This window comes from Tupaia chinensis, unplaced genomic scaffold (assembly GCF_000334495.1).
Source record: "Tupaia chinensis unplaced genomic scaffold, TupChi_1.0 Scaffold146740_1, whole genome shotgun sequence".
NCBI lineage: Eukaryota > Metazoa > Chordata > Mammalia > Scandentia > Tupaiidae > Tupaia > Tupaia belangeri.
Genome location: NW_006206595.1, coordinates 1,846,014 through 1,857,712, shown reverse-complemented (window position 1 = coordinate 1,857,712; position 11,699 = coordinate 1,846,014). Strand labels below are relative to the sequence as shown.

General features: G+C 45.9%; 1 protein-coding gene across 2 annotated transcripts; it reads left to right on the top strand.

Moving 5' to 3' along the window:
- Window positions 1–5,396: 5,396 nt before the first annotated feature.
- Window positions 5,397–11,421, top strand: LACRT (lacritin). 2 transcript variants are annotated; one of them, XM_006169117.2, is made up of 6 exons: window positions 5,397–5,448; window positions 5,881–5,934; window positions 9,803–9,955; window positions 10,308–10,406; window positions 10,724–10,825; window positions 11,287–11,421. In XM_006169117.2, exons 1-6 carry the CDS (start codon window positions 5,412–5,414, stop codon window positions 11,349–11,351), a joined length of 510 nt encoding a protein of 169 aa, XP_006169179.1. In that variant the 5' UTR covers window positions 5,397–5,411; the 3' UTR covers window positions 11,352–11,421. The 2 variants fall into 2 exon arrangements, with proteins under 2 accessions (XP_006169179.1, XP_006169178.1); XM_006169116.3 differs by lacking the exons at window positions 5,397–5,448; window positions 5,881–5,934 and adding exons at window positions 6,550–6,666; window positions 8,183–8,236.
- The last annotated feature ends 278 nt before the right edge of the window (window positions 11,422–11,699 follow it).

The window sequence follows — 11,699 nt, the reverse complement described above, 5'->3', positions numbered from 1 at the left end:
TATATATATATATATATATATTTCCAGAGATAGGAGAGGAGTAAGAGCTACCAAAACCATCCCTGAAACTAAAGCAGCCCGGGAGGGAAATGGTGTTTCCTGAGACCAGTCGAGCCATGAAACAGGGACCACCAGACAGAAGTTCCAGTCACAGAGGAACACAACCATGACCATACTACATAGTATTATCTATGACTACAAAACAAATTATCCCAAAACTTGGTGCCTTCGAATCTCATGGCTTATCTCACATTGCTGAGGTTTAGGAATCCAGGTACAGATTAACTGTTCTCAGACCCAGAGCTTCTGATAGGCCCTGATCATGGTATTATCAAGGCCATAGTCACTTCAGGACAAGTAGGGAAGCATTCACTTCCAAGATCAATCACACACCTGTTGGCAGACCTCAGTCCAGCTTATGAACTGTGACTGAGGGCCTCCCTTCCTCACTGGCTATAGGCTGAGGCTGCCTTCAGTTCCCTGCCATGGCCCTCTCCATAGAGCAGCTCACATCATGGCAGCTCACTTCATCCCAGTGAGCAAGCTGACAAGATCCATAGAGAAAGACCAGCAGTTAGCGTAATGGCTATGTCACTGGACTCCCATGTAGTCGACCGTTCAAGTCCTGGACTTGGTGGCTTAAACTCATGCTGGGCATGTGTGCATGCGTGCCCAAGATCCCGAGAGGGGAATGGAGGAGAAAGGATTGCGGCGTGGCCATCCCCCCAGGGGGTGATTTCTTGCTTTCTGTCTCTCTGTTTCTGTCTTTCTGGTGAGCGCATGTGCCCTATAGCAAAAACCTCTCCAAATAAATAAATAAATAAATAAATAAATAAATAAGATCCAAAAAGAGAGTAAAAGCAAGAATAAAGCCAGTCTTCTAACCTAATCTCAGATGTATCTCATTGCTTTTGCCATCTTTTATTTGTTAGAATTAAATCATTAAGTCCAGCCCATGCTCAGAGGGGATTTCAGCATAGCCATTGCCTCCTAGGGGGTAATTACTCACTTTCCCCCTTTTATAACACAGAGGCAGAAATACCAGGAAGTGGCCATTGTTGGGAGCCATCGTAGAAGTCAAACTACCACATATGCCAAAACAGAGAGGCAGCAGGAGGAACGCAGGCCTGAACTCTCTCCCTTCCCATCCTCAGATCTCCCACCAGTGTCTACCATTGGCCAGACTCATCTAGAAGCTAGAGGACAAGTGACCCCAGGTGATGTTGCCCACAGAGGTCATTCAGTGCGGAGATGAGAATAGATCCAAGGAAGAAAGGGAAGAGAAAGGTAAAGGACAGAGAATAAGCACATGAGAACAGACACAGATCAGCAGTTGACAGTCATCATGGAGGTCAGATGTCCTAGAAGTCAAGACATCACACAGCGCAGCCCCACACACACAGAGTGCATGTTCTTTAATGTATATAATGTCCTCTCCCAGGCCCTATCATTTGACTTAACATCGCACCTGGGCCCTATTACAAAGTATTGAAACTTTTCTACAGAACAAATACCCCTACCTTCCACCTCACCCCCATGGATGTGAATAACTGCCTCTTTCATTGCTGAGGCCAGGAGGATTGAGAGAGGGAAAGGACTAAGCAGTGACATTTGGAAAGACCCCGCTCTGTGACAGTTCTAGTGTTGATGCCAAAGCTCTAATTTCCTCTTAGAAAAATCTTGAGCAAATATCATAGTTGGCTCTTATTGACTTTTTAATATGCTCACGGAGACAGTTAGGGATCTAGAGTCAGGGCTTGTCTTTCCACAATGCATACACACATGCCTGAACACCCAGGACACTGATGCTCATAGTTTCCCCTGTCCCTCAGCCCTCCCCATTCTGAGTAAGGTCACCATCACCTTCCAGATTCTTAGGCCCAGACCCTCGGGCAGATAATAATTGCCAAGTTCTGCCTATGCATTTATTCAGTGAATTCCTGTTCTTTACTCACTGCCTACCATTAATTAGCTCAACTTTATTCTCAAGGTTACTTTTGAATTTTTTTTTTTACTTTTTTTTTTTGAGAGTCTTTTTTTTTTTTTGGGGTTTTTTTTTTTTTTTTTTTCTACAGGGCACATGCAATCACCAGAAAGAGACAGAGAGACAGAAAGCAAGAAATCGCTCCCCAGGGGGGATGGCCACACCACAATCCCTTCTCCTCCATTCTCCTTTTGGGATCTTGGACACACATGCACACATACCCGGCATGAGTTTAAGCCACAGAGTCCGGGATTCGAACCGCACTCGAATGAATACATAGGATTCCAGTGACATAGCCATTGTGACAACTGCTGGTCCTGAATTTTTTTTTTTTTTGGTAGAGTTTTTTGCATTAGGGTGTGAGAGAGACAAAGAGAGAGACAGTGAGAGGGAAAATTAGAAATCATCCCCTGGGGGGGATAGCCACACCGCAATCCCTTCTCCTCTATTTCCTTCCAGGATCTTAGGCACACACGCACACACACCTGGCATAAGTTTCAAGTCACTGTCTGGGACTCAAACCACGTTGGCCATGTGGGAGTCCAACAACATAACCACTGTACCATCCATCTACTGGCTCCACTTTTGAATTCTTTAAGAATATGGATAGGGACAAGCAGATGAGGTGGTGGTTAAAGCACTGAACTCCCACATCGCCAATTGTGGTTCCAGTTCCAGACTCAGCAGCTTGAAAATCACACCAGGGGGACCAGCAGATGGTGTGATGGTTACATAACTGGACTCGCATGTAGTCAATCACATTTCAAGTCCTGGACCTGGTGGTTTAAAACTCATGCCCAGTGCATGTGCATGCGTGACCAAAATCCTGAGAGGGAAATGGGGGAGAAGGGATTGTAGCATGGTTGTGCTCCCTGGGGGGGGGGGTGATTTCTCACTTTCTGTCTCTCTGTCTCGCTCTGTCTCTCTAGCAAGTGCATGTACCCTATAGCAAAAATCTCCAAAAAGAAAATCAGGCTGAGAACATGTGCTTGCATACCCAAAATTGCAAGAGGAGAATGAAGGAGAAGGGATTGTTGTGTGGGAATCCTCCCTGTGGGATGGTTTCTCACTTCCCTCTCTCTGTCTCTCTCAGTCTCTCTCCAGCAAGCATATGTGCTCCACAGCAAAAATTTAAAAAGAGAAAGAGAGAATAAGGGTCTGCAGTATAAGATTAAAATAATCTATGGATATTTTTAAGACTATAAGTAGTCTAATACAATGTAAATAGTTATACTTTTTTTATTTGTACTATTCTTTTATTTTGTTATTGTTGTTGGTTCTTTTTCTTAATATTTTCAATCTGCAGGTGGTCCTCAGAAATAGAACCTGCAGATACAGAGTACTGACATCTTTCTGCCCCCAATGTCTGCCACAAGTAGTATTTGCCAAAAAAATGAAGCCCCAGCTTCCCTTGAAAGGAAGGATTCTGGGACCATCTTATAGCCTGGAAATTAAAGAAGCAAGATCCCACATGGCCAACTATGTGGTTCAAACCCCAGCTCTGACAGCTGGAAAAATATGCCAGGCACATGTGCATGCAGACCCAAAATCTCAACAGGATAGAGAGAGAGAGAAGGGATTATAGTGTGATCACACAATGGGGAGAGGGTGCTTTCTCCCTCTGTCTCTCTCCCTCTCTGTGTCTCTCCCTGGTGAATGCACATGTCCTCTGGCAAAATTTTAAAAAGGCAGAAAGGTTTGGTATGCTGTAATGATACAGGGTGATTGAATATAAAAAAGAAAAAAGAAAAAGAAAGGAAGGATGGATGGATAGCTGGATCCCAACCAGCTTTAGAGAGCTTAGAAAGTATGTTCACACAAGTTACTCATTCAATTTTCATACCAGCCCTAACTATCATTCACATATTTCAGAATCAAGACCTGAGATAAGTAGTTATTCCCCAAATCACACAACTTACTTTGAAGAGTAGCACAGAAAGAAGTTCATCCCCGGATCTTTGGATTTGAGAATATATGTTTCCTCTGTCCTCCTGCTACTACTTCATTCTACAGATCCACAAGTTCATACACAGTTCTAAAATTCAAAAGTTTTGAAAACCAAAACGTCTTTTGCAAACCATTAGAGGGAAAAAACTTACCTGAGCTGAGCTCATTTGGTAATAAAACTTTCCTCAAACTAACATATGCTATTTATAGCCCTTCTTTAGCTCACTTTATATAAATAGTCATAAGTTTTATCACTGAAATAGTAATATATTTAACAATAAGATAACCTTATATGAGGTAATAAATAATCCCTAAGAACTAATAAAATTAGAAAAATGTAGCATTTTAAAACAAAAGTTCCAAATAAGGGGTTATAAATCTGTATCTTCCTTTTTTTCTTTGCTTGTCCAAACTCTTGCCACAGTGGATGCTCCTTAAGGACCAGGACAATGTCTTATTCGCCTTTGAGTCCCCAGGGCCACGCCTGGTGGGCAACACAGTAAGCACTCAAGAAATATGAATTGAATAATTCTCAGTCTATCTCACAACCATCCTGGGAAGTTGGTGGGATTCAGGGTGGATCAAGACCTACTCTCGGGAACCAGCAGTTAGCATAATGGCTATGTCGCTGGATTCCCACGTAGTCAACCATGGTTCGCATCCCGGACCCGATGGCTTAAAACTCACACCAGGCGTGTGTGCGTGCGTGCCCAAGATTCCGAGAGGAGGATGGAGAAGAAGGGATTGTGGTATGGCCATCCCCCCTGGGGGGTGATTTCTCACTTTCTATCTCTCTGTCTCTCTCTGTCATTCTGGCAAGCGCACGTACCCTATAGCAAAAAAAAATCTCCAAAAAAAGAAAAAAGAAAAAAAAAGACCAGAACCCAGAATCCTAGTTCCAAGATTCCTCAAGGCTCACCCACCCAAATCTCTGTAAGGATGGGAGGGGTCAGTGAATGGCTCTAGGCCCAGCCCATTATTAATTTTTGACACTAGATTGACATACCCAGAGCCCTTAACTGTCTCAGCTCTGGTCTCCCTGCTAGGGAGAAACTCGTGCACCTCTGTCCTCTGTGAGTTCCTCCTTCTCTTCCCTTCCTCAGACAAGCTCTTGGCCCATATAAAGGAAACCCTGTAGGTCATAAAACTTCTCCTTTTTATCCTCTAGTAAAGAGAAAAAAAAGTCCCATTAAGGATTCAGCTTAACCAGCTGCCAAAGGAAAAGGTCCTGTTCCACTGATTAGGTAAGGTCTGGACACCCCCACATAGCCTGGTTCAGATGGGATAAAACCTTCCCACTGCAATTATACAGGTTTCAGCTGGTTGGAGCAGCTGAAACACACATGGCTGACCATGTGATTCAAATCCTTTTATATATGTTGACTCATTTTCTCCTTAAACAGGTCTTGGGAAATCCAAGGCAGCATTTTTCCCAAAATAAAGATTAGAAAAGAGAAACCCAGGACCAGCAGTTGGCGTAATGGCTATGTCGCTGGACTCCCACGCAGTCGACCACGGTTCGCATCTCAGACCCGGTGGCTTAAAACTCACACCGGGTGCGTGTGCATGCATGCCCAAAATCCCAAGAGGAGAATGGAGGAGAAGGGATTGTGGTGTGGCCATCCCCCCTGGGGGGTGATTTCTCGCTTTCTGTCTCTCTGACTCTCTGTCTGGCGAGCGCACGTGCCCTATAGCAAATTAAAAAAAACCTCTCCAAAAAAAAGAAAAGAGAAACCCAGAAGAACTCAACTTCCCCATTGACAGGTTAGTAAGGAAGTACTTACCCAGCTCCCACTCCCTACATCTGGAGCAGACCAGCTACCTAGAGGCTAGGGCATGTTCAAGCAAAAATGTGCCCAAGAGCTGCCTGAGGAATGGGAGGGGAGGGCAACTCAGGTGAATCTGGTTCAGTCCTCACTCTAACATGGCATCTGTTTCCTTTATTGCAGAAGATGGCACCTCTGACTCTGCAGCATCTACTCCTAACCAAGATTCTGTGACCTGTGAGTCCTCCTCTCCCTTCTGCCTGTACCCTCAGTGGGAGGATTTAACAATTGGGGATGTGAGTGGAGGCAGGGGAAAGAAGCCATAGGAGGGGGTTTGTGTTCTATTTTAGATGATAATGGTGAGGAACTGGTAACATAACAAAGAGAATAGCATGGATTAGAATGGGACAAGGTTGGGCTAGCAAGTGGTGTGGTGGTTAAGGCGCTAGACTCCCACATTACAGACCACGGTTTGAGTCCTGGAGCTGGTGGCTTGCTTTTTACCTTCCCTCTCTCTTTCTCTCTCTTTTTCATGACTGCATGTGCCCTATAGAAATTTTTTTAATAATAACATTTAAATAAAATTAAATGATTCTTTTAAAAAAGAATGGCACAAGGCTAAGGACAAAAGAAAATAACCCAGGCAGGCAAAGCCAACAGGGGGCATGGGAGAAAGCTTTGGTACACAAAGGACCTGTCAGCAAGATAGGAAGTATCAGATAGCCCCAGCTAGCCCTTGTTGACTTAGCAGGTGATATCCTGAGGAAGAAAGGAAGGAGGATAAAGTCACACCTCTTGTAGCTTGATTCCCATTGGCTCTTAATGTCCTTAAAAGGGCCCAACAGTTTCAGCACCTTAGTCACCTGACCCTCTGAGGATACTGTCATTACATTCACTCCTCATTAGAAAGCATGAGATTCACGGATCTCCTCTTCCTGGCAGCTCTGGTTGGGACCCTGGTCTATGCCCGTGAGTATGGCCCTTTCACTGCCCCCTACCATAGTCCTAGCAGCCCAGGGAGGCCTGAGGTCTTGCTGCATCCTTCTGCTTCTCTCCCAATGCTTTCCTGGCTTCCCTGGCTCTGCAAGTGATTCCTGCTCCCAGTTCTCCACATGCTGCTTCTCGATCCCAGCAATCAGGGGAACCAGGTTCCCTGCAGCCCTTGCTTACTCTCCCAACTCATCTTCTCACTTGCCTCTCCTTACCCTGTGCTGCAGCCACACTGGCCTTCTTGCAGTGTACTGGGCCACTGCATATACTCAGGCAGATTGTTCCCTGCCCAAGGGGGACCAGGCCAGAAGTGGAGGGAGCTAAAATCTGGTCCATGCTCCAATTCCAGCAGCACATGCTGGCCCATGGCTGTGTCTCCTGAGAGCAAAGAACACTTTTTCTAATCACACGAAAGGCATCCTTTAGGCTGGGGTGACCCTGCAGGTCCTCAAGCATCAAGACCTTCCATCTTGCTCTTCCCTCTGCCTGGAATACTTTTCCTCTCCTTGTCCTCTTCCCTGAACCAACTCGGAATGTCACCTGGCCAGTGAGTTTCAATCTATTAAATCTCAGTTTAGATGAAATTCCTCCATAAAAAACCTTCCATAAACATGTAAGATAAACCCAGTCCCACTTGCCTTTATGACACCTTGCTGTACTTTCCCCTTCTAGAACCATTATACTGGTAATTAAATAATCATGTACCAAGCAGGCCCGTGGCCTGTTGGTTGGGGCAGCTGAAACCCACATGGCTGACCACGTGGTTCAAATCCTGGCTCCAAAGGTTTGAAAAACACTCTGGGCTTGTATGTGTGCATGCCCAGAGTCCTGACAGGATGGAGTAATGGAGGAGAAGGGATTACAGCATGACTATGCCTCATTGGAGGGTGTTTCCTCCCTTTTCCTCTGTCTGTCTCTCTCTGGCAAATGCATGCACCCTCTGACAAAACTTGAAAATAATGTTAGTAATAATCATGTAACAGAATGTAGCTCTGTCACAGTGGGGGTCTTACCTGCCTTCTCCAGCACTCTGTCGTCATTCATTAGCAGAGAACTTTGCATGAACATTGATTGTATTGAAAGAATAAAGGGAATAAGGACAGGGATTGCAGTCCCAATCCCAGAAATATCTCAGGCATAACCCCATGGTCCCATCACTGTCCTCCTCCACCACAGAGGAGCTTGAGTTCATCCAGCCACAGCTGGCTCCCTGACAGGAGTCTCAGGAAACCCTTACAAACCAGAGGCAAGTCAGGAGGGGGCAGGGTTCTGAGAGAGATTACACTTCTCAGAGGAGAACCTGTTTCAAAGAACTGCAGAAGAGGTTAAAGTCAAACATCAGGGAGACTGTCTTGGTGGACCTACCAAAGTGGCTTAAAGGCATGTTCAAGCAAAAATGTGCCCAAGAGCTGCCTGAGGAATGGGAGGGGAGGGCAGCTCAGGTGAATCTGGTTCAGTCCTTACCCTAACCTGGCATCTGTTTCCTTTATTGCAGAAGATGGCACCTCTGACCCTGCAGGGTCTGCTCCTAACCAAGATTCTGTGACCTGTGAGTCCTCCTCTCCCTTCTGCCTGTACCCTCAGTGGGAGGATTTAACAATTGGGGATGTGAGTGGAGGCAGGGGAAAGAAGCCATAGGAGGGGGTTTGTGTTCTATTTTAGATGATAATGGTGAGGAACTGGTAACATAACAAAGAGAATAGCATGGATTAGAATGGGACAAGGTTGGGCTAGCAAGTGGTGTGGTGGTTAAGGCGCTAGACTCCCACATTACAGACCACGGTTTGAGTCCTGGAGCTGGTGGCTTGCTTTTTACCTTCCCTCTCTCTTTCTCTCTCTTTTTCATGACTGCATGTGCCCTATAGAAATTTTTTTAATAATAACATTTAAATAAAATTAAATGATTCTTTTAAAAAAAGAATGGCACAAGGCTAAGGACAAAAGAAAATAACCCAGGCAGGCAAAGCCAACAGGGGGCATGGGAGAAAGCTTTGGTACACAAAGGACCTGTCAGCAAGATAGGAAGTATCAGATAGCCCCAGCTAGCCCTTGTTGACTTAGCAGGTGATATCCTGAGGAAGAAAGGAAGGAGGATAAAGTCACACCTCTTGTAGCTTGATTCCCATTGGGCCCTGTGCGTCCTCCTCTCCCTTCTGCCTGTACCCTTAGTGGGAGGATTTAACAATTGGGGATGTGAGTGGAGGCAGGGGAAATAAGCCATAGGAGGGGGTTTGTGTTCTATTTTAGATGATAATGGTGAGGAACTGGTAATATAACAAAGAGAATAGCATGGATTAGAATGGGACAAGGTTGGGCCAGCAAGTGGTGTGGTGAAGGCGCTAGACTCCCACATTGCAGACCATAGTTTGAATCCTGGACCTGGTGGCTAGCTTTTCACTTTCCCTCTCTCTCTTTTTGGTGAGTGCATGTGCCCTATAGAAATTTTTTTAAATAATAATATTTCAATAAAATTAAATTATTCTAAAATAATAAGAATGTCACAAGGCTAAGGACAAAGGAAATAACCCAGGCAGGCAAGGCCAACAGGGGACATGGGAGAAAGCTTTGGCATGACTCCAAGGGAGAGAAACATGAGGTCAAATGAAAAGGGCACTGTCTCTCATGGTATTCATACCTTCACCCATGAACACCTCCTATAACTCCATCTCCTCAGCAGGGCACCCATTATCTGACTTCAGTCCTCATTTTCTAACCCTATTTTTCATGACTCTCCTTCACGTTTCACCCACATCAGCTAAATCGAACTCCTTTCCATTCTCCACACCTGTCCAACATATGTCTTTCCCTGAGTCACTTCGTGCCTCCAAGAAAGCCCCTTTAGAACATCCGCCCTTCCCAGGTCCTGCCTTCAAGAGCCAGCTTCTCTCGGAAGTGCTCCCTGATTCTCACCGTATGTTAGCCCTGCCCAAGCCCTGCCCACCCAATTCCAGGAGGCACACAGTACATGGAAATCTCATCTTCCTTAAGAGGACAGGATTTACGCCACATCATTTCTAAGCACCCAGCCCACAGAAGGTATCTTAGGGCCTGCCACCCATTCCAAAGAGAAAAAAACAGTTTGACTGCTAAAATCATTATGTGTGTGTGTTTGTAGCTAAGGCTGATGAGGTGACCTCAACTTCAGAAAAACCGACTTCAACTCAAGAGACAGTCACAACAACCCAGAAGACTTCAACAGTAGCTCCGACGACCAAACGCCCCCAGAGAAAGCAGAACCAAGTCCCCCAGAAAAAGCAGAACACCCTGCGTAAGTCTCTGTCTGTGTCACATCAACAGCCTAGAGAAGTCTGTGGCTCCAAGCCCACATGACACCTCCACCCACAGAGACAAGCCCATGGAGACTCAGACATACTCCAGCACCTGAACACAAAGCACAAGTGGGGGTGCACGGCGCGCCCATGCACAAGGTTTCTGCCACAGTAGATTTCGCTGCCTGCATCACACATGGTTTCTGTCTTGGCCCACACACTTTCCTACAAGAGAGAGGCTGGGCCCCTCAGCAAAACTTTTCCACTTCAGGAATTTGTATAGGAATGCTATCTTGAGGGGGAGGGGGATTCTTTTTAAATGATGTGATTTTTCTTCTGCTCCAAAATTAGATTCCATAATAGAAGCTACTGGCTCACAAGCACAGGCGGCTGCTAAAGAAGTAAAAGACAAAATAAATAGTGCCATTCAGCATGGGATGCAATTACAAAGTGAGTACTGCCCAAGGCATGACTTTGTGGGAGGAAGGAGAAAATAGGCCCCCAAGCTCACCACACCTGTGGGATCTGGAACAGCCCCAGCCCCTGCCATTGGAGCTTCCCTGCTTCGTGCCTTATTGATCCAAACTGCCATGGTTTGGTGCAGATTCTCCCTGAGTCTAGACCCCAGCCACCCGCTGTAGAACCTACTTGCTTCTGACCCTCTTGCCTCTGCCAGGATGGGGAAGAAGGTAGAATGCTACCTTGGGGGAACTCTTTTTGAATGATGTGACTTTTCAGCTGATATGATTTTACTGCTCCAAAATCAGAAAACGTGGCAAAGACAGCTCACTCAGTAGCAAAGGAGGGCGCTGAAGAACTAGAAAACAGAATAAATGAAGTTGCTAGCCTTGGGGGAAAATTCTTTACAGGTGAGTTCATCCCAAGCCAAGACTTTGTGGGAACAAGAACACTCACCACCCACCATCTAGGATTGGGAGGAAGGAGAGAACAGGCCCCCAACTCACATCACAAGTGAGGAAGTACCATAGCTTCTGCCATGGAAGCTCCCCTCACTTTGTGCTTTTTGGAGGTCTCCAATTTCTCATCGACCCAAACTGCCATTGTTGTCCAATACCGATTCTCCCTAGGGTCTAGCCCCCAGCCTCTCTGCTCTAGAGCCTGCTCACTTCTGTCCCTCCTGCCTCTTCCAAGGTGGGGTGAAAAGGTTAGTCCTTCAGCCTCTGATGAATCAAACCTCCATCTCTCTAACTTCTGCGTGAGCCCCTCTATTGGTTTGGAAAGCAGAAGATGGAGTTCTGGAGGAATGGGAGAGGCAGAGCTGGCACCTGGAGCCCTTGAAGCCTCATTCTCATCTTAACTTTTCTTCTAGGTGGAGCTAACATGCTAACAAACTTAAGGAAGCTTTCACATAGAGCCCCAAAAAGCCGAAAATAATGAAATCACTGGACTTAAACCCTTAAACACCCTGTAGCTCAGAGCTATTAAAGTGAAAGCATTCAACCTGCGGTGTGCCTGTGCTCTGTGGGGTGGGCCCTTGAGACGTGAAGAGAGAAGCCCTTCCTGGAACACCAGGAAGCATAGAGTGTCCTGGTCCAGACATTGGGCCAGCTATAACCCATCCAGAGGGCAGAGACCTTCACACTGAGTCACACCTGCACATGCTGAGCCTCCTAGTCCAAACGCTATTTTCTGTTCGTTACACATGGCTCCTAAATCATTTGAACATTTCCAAAAATTAAATCAACCACCAAAGGAACCAGATGTATTATCCTGAAATTAGTC

What these genes read in the sequence shown, in the direction of transcription:
- LACRT (XM_006169116.3), top strand. Translation starts at nt 6,609, where the DNA reads ATGAGATTCACGGATCTCCTCTTCCTGGCAGCTCTGGTTGGGACCCTG. An exon ending in TGGGACCCTGGTCTATGCCC is followed by an intron (nt 6,667 to 8,182) that starts GTGAGTATGGCC and finishes CCTTTATTGCAG; the next exon opens with AAGATGGCACCTCTGACCCT. An exon ending in GAAAAAGCAGAACACCCTGC is followed by an intron (nt 9,956 to 10,307) that starts GTAAGTCTCTGT and finishes CTCCAAAATTAG; the next exon opens with ATTCCATAATAGAAGCTACT.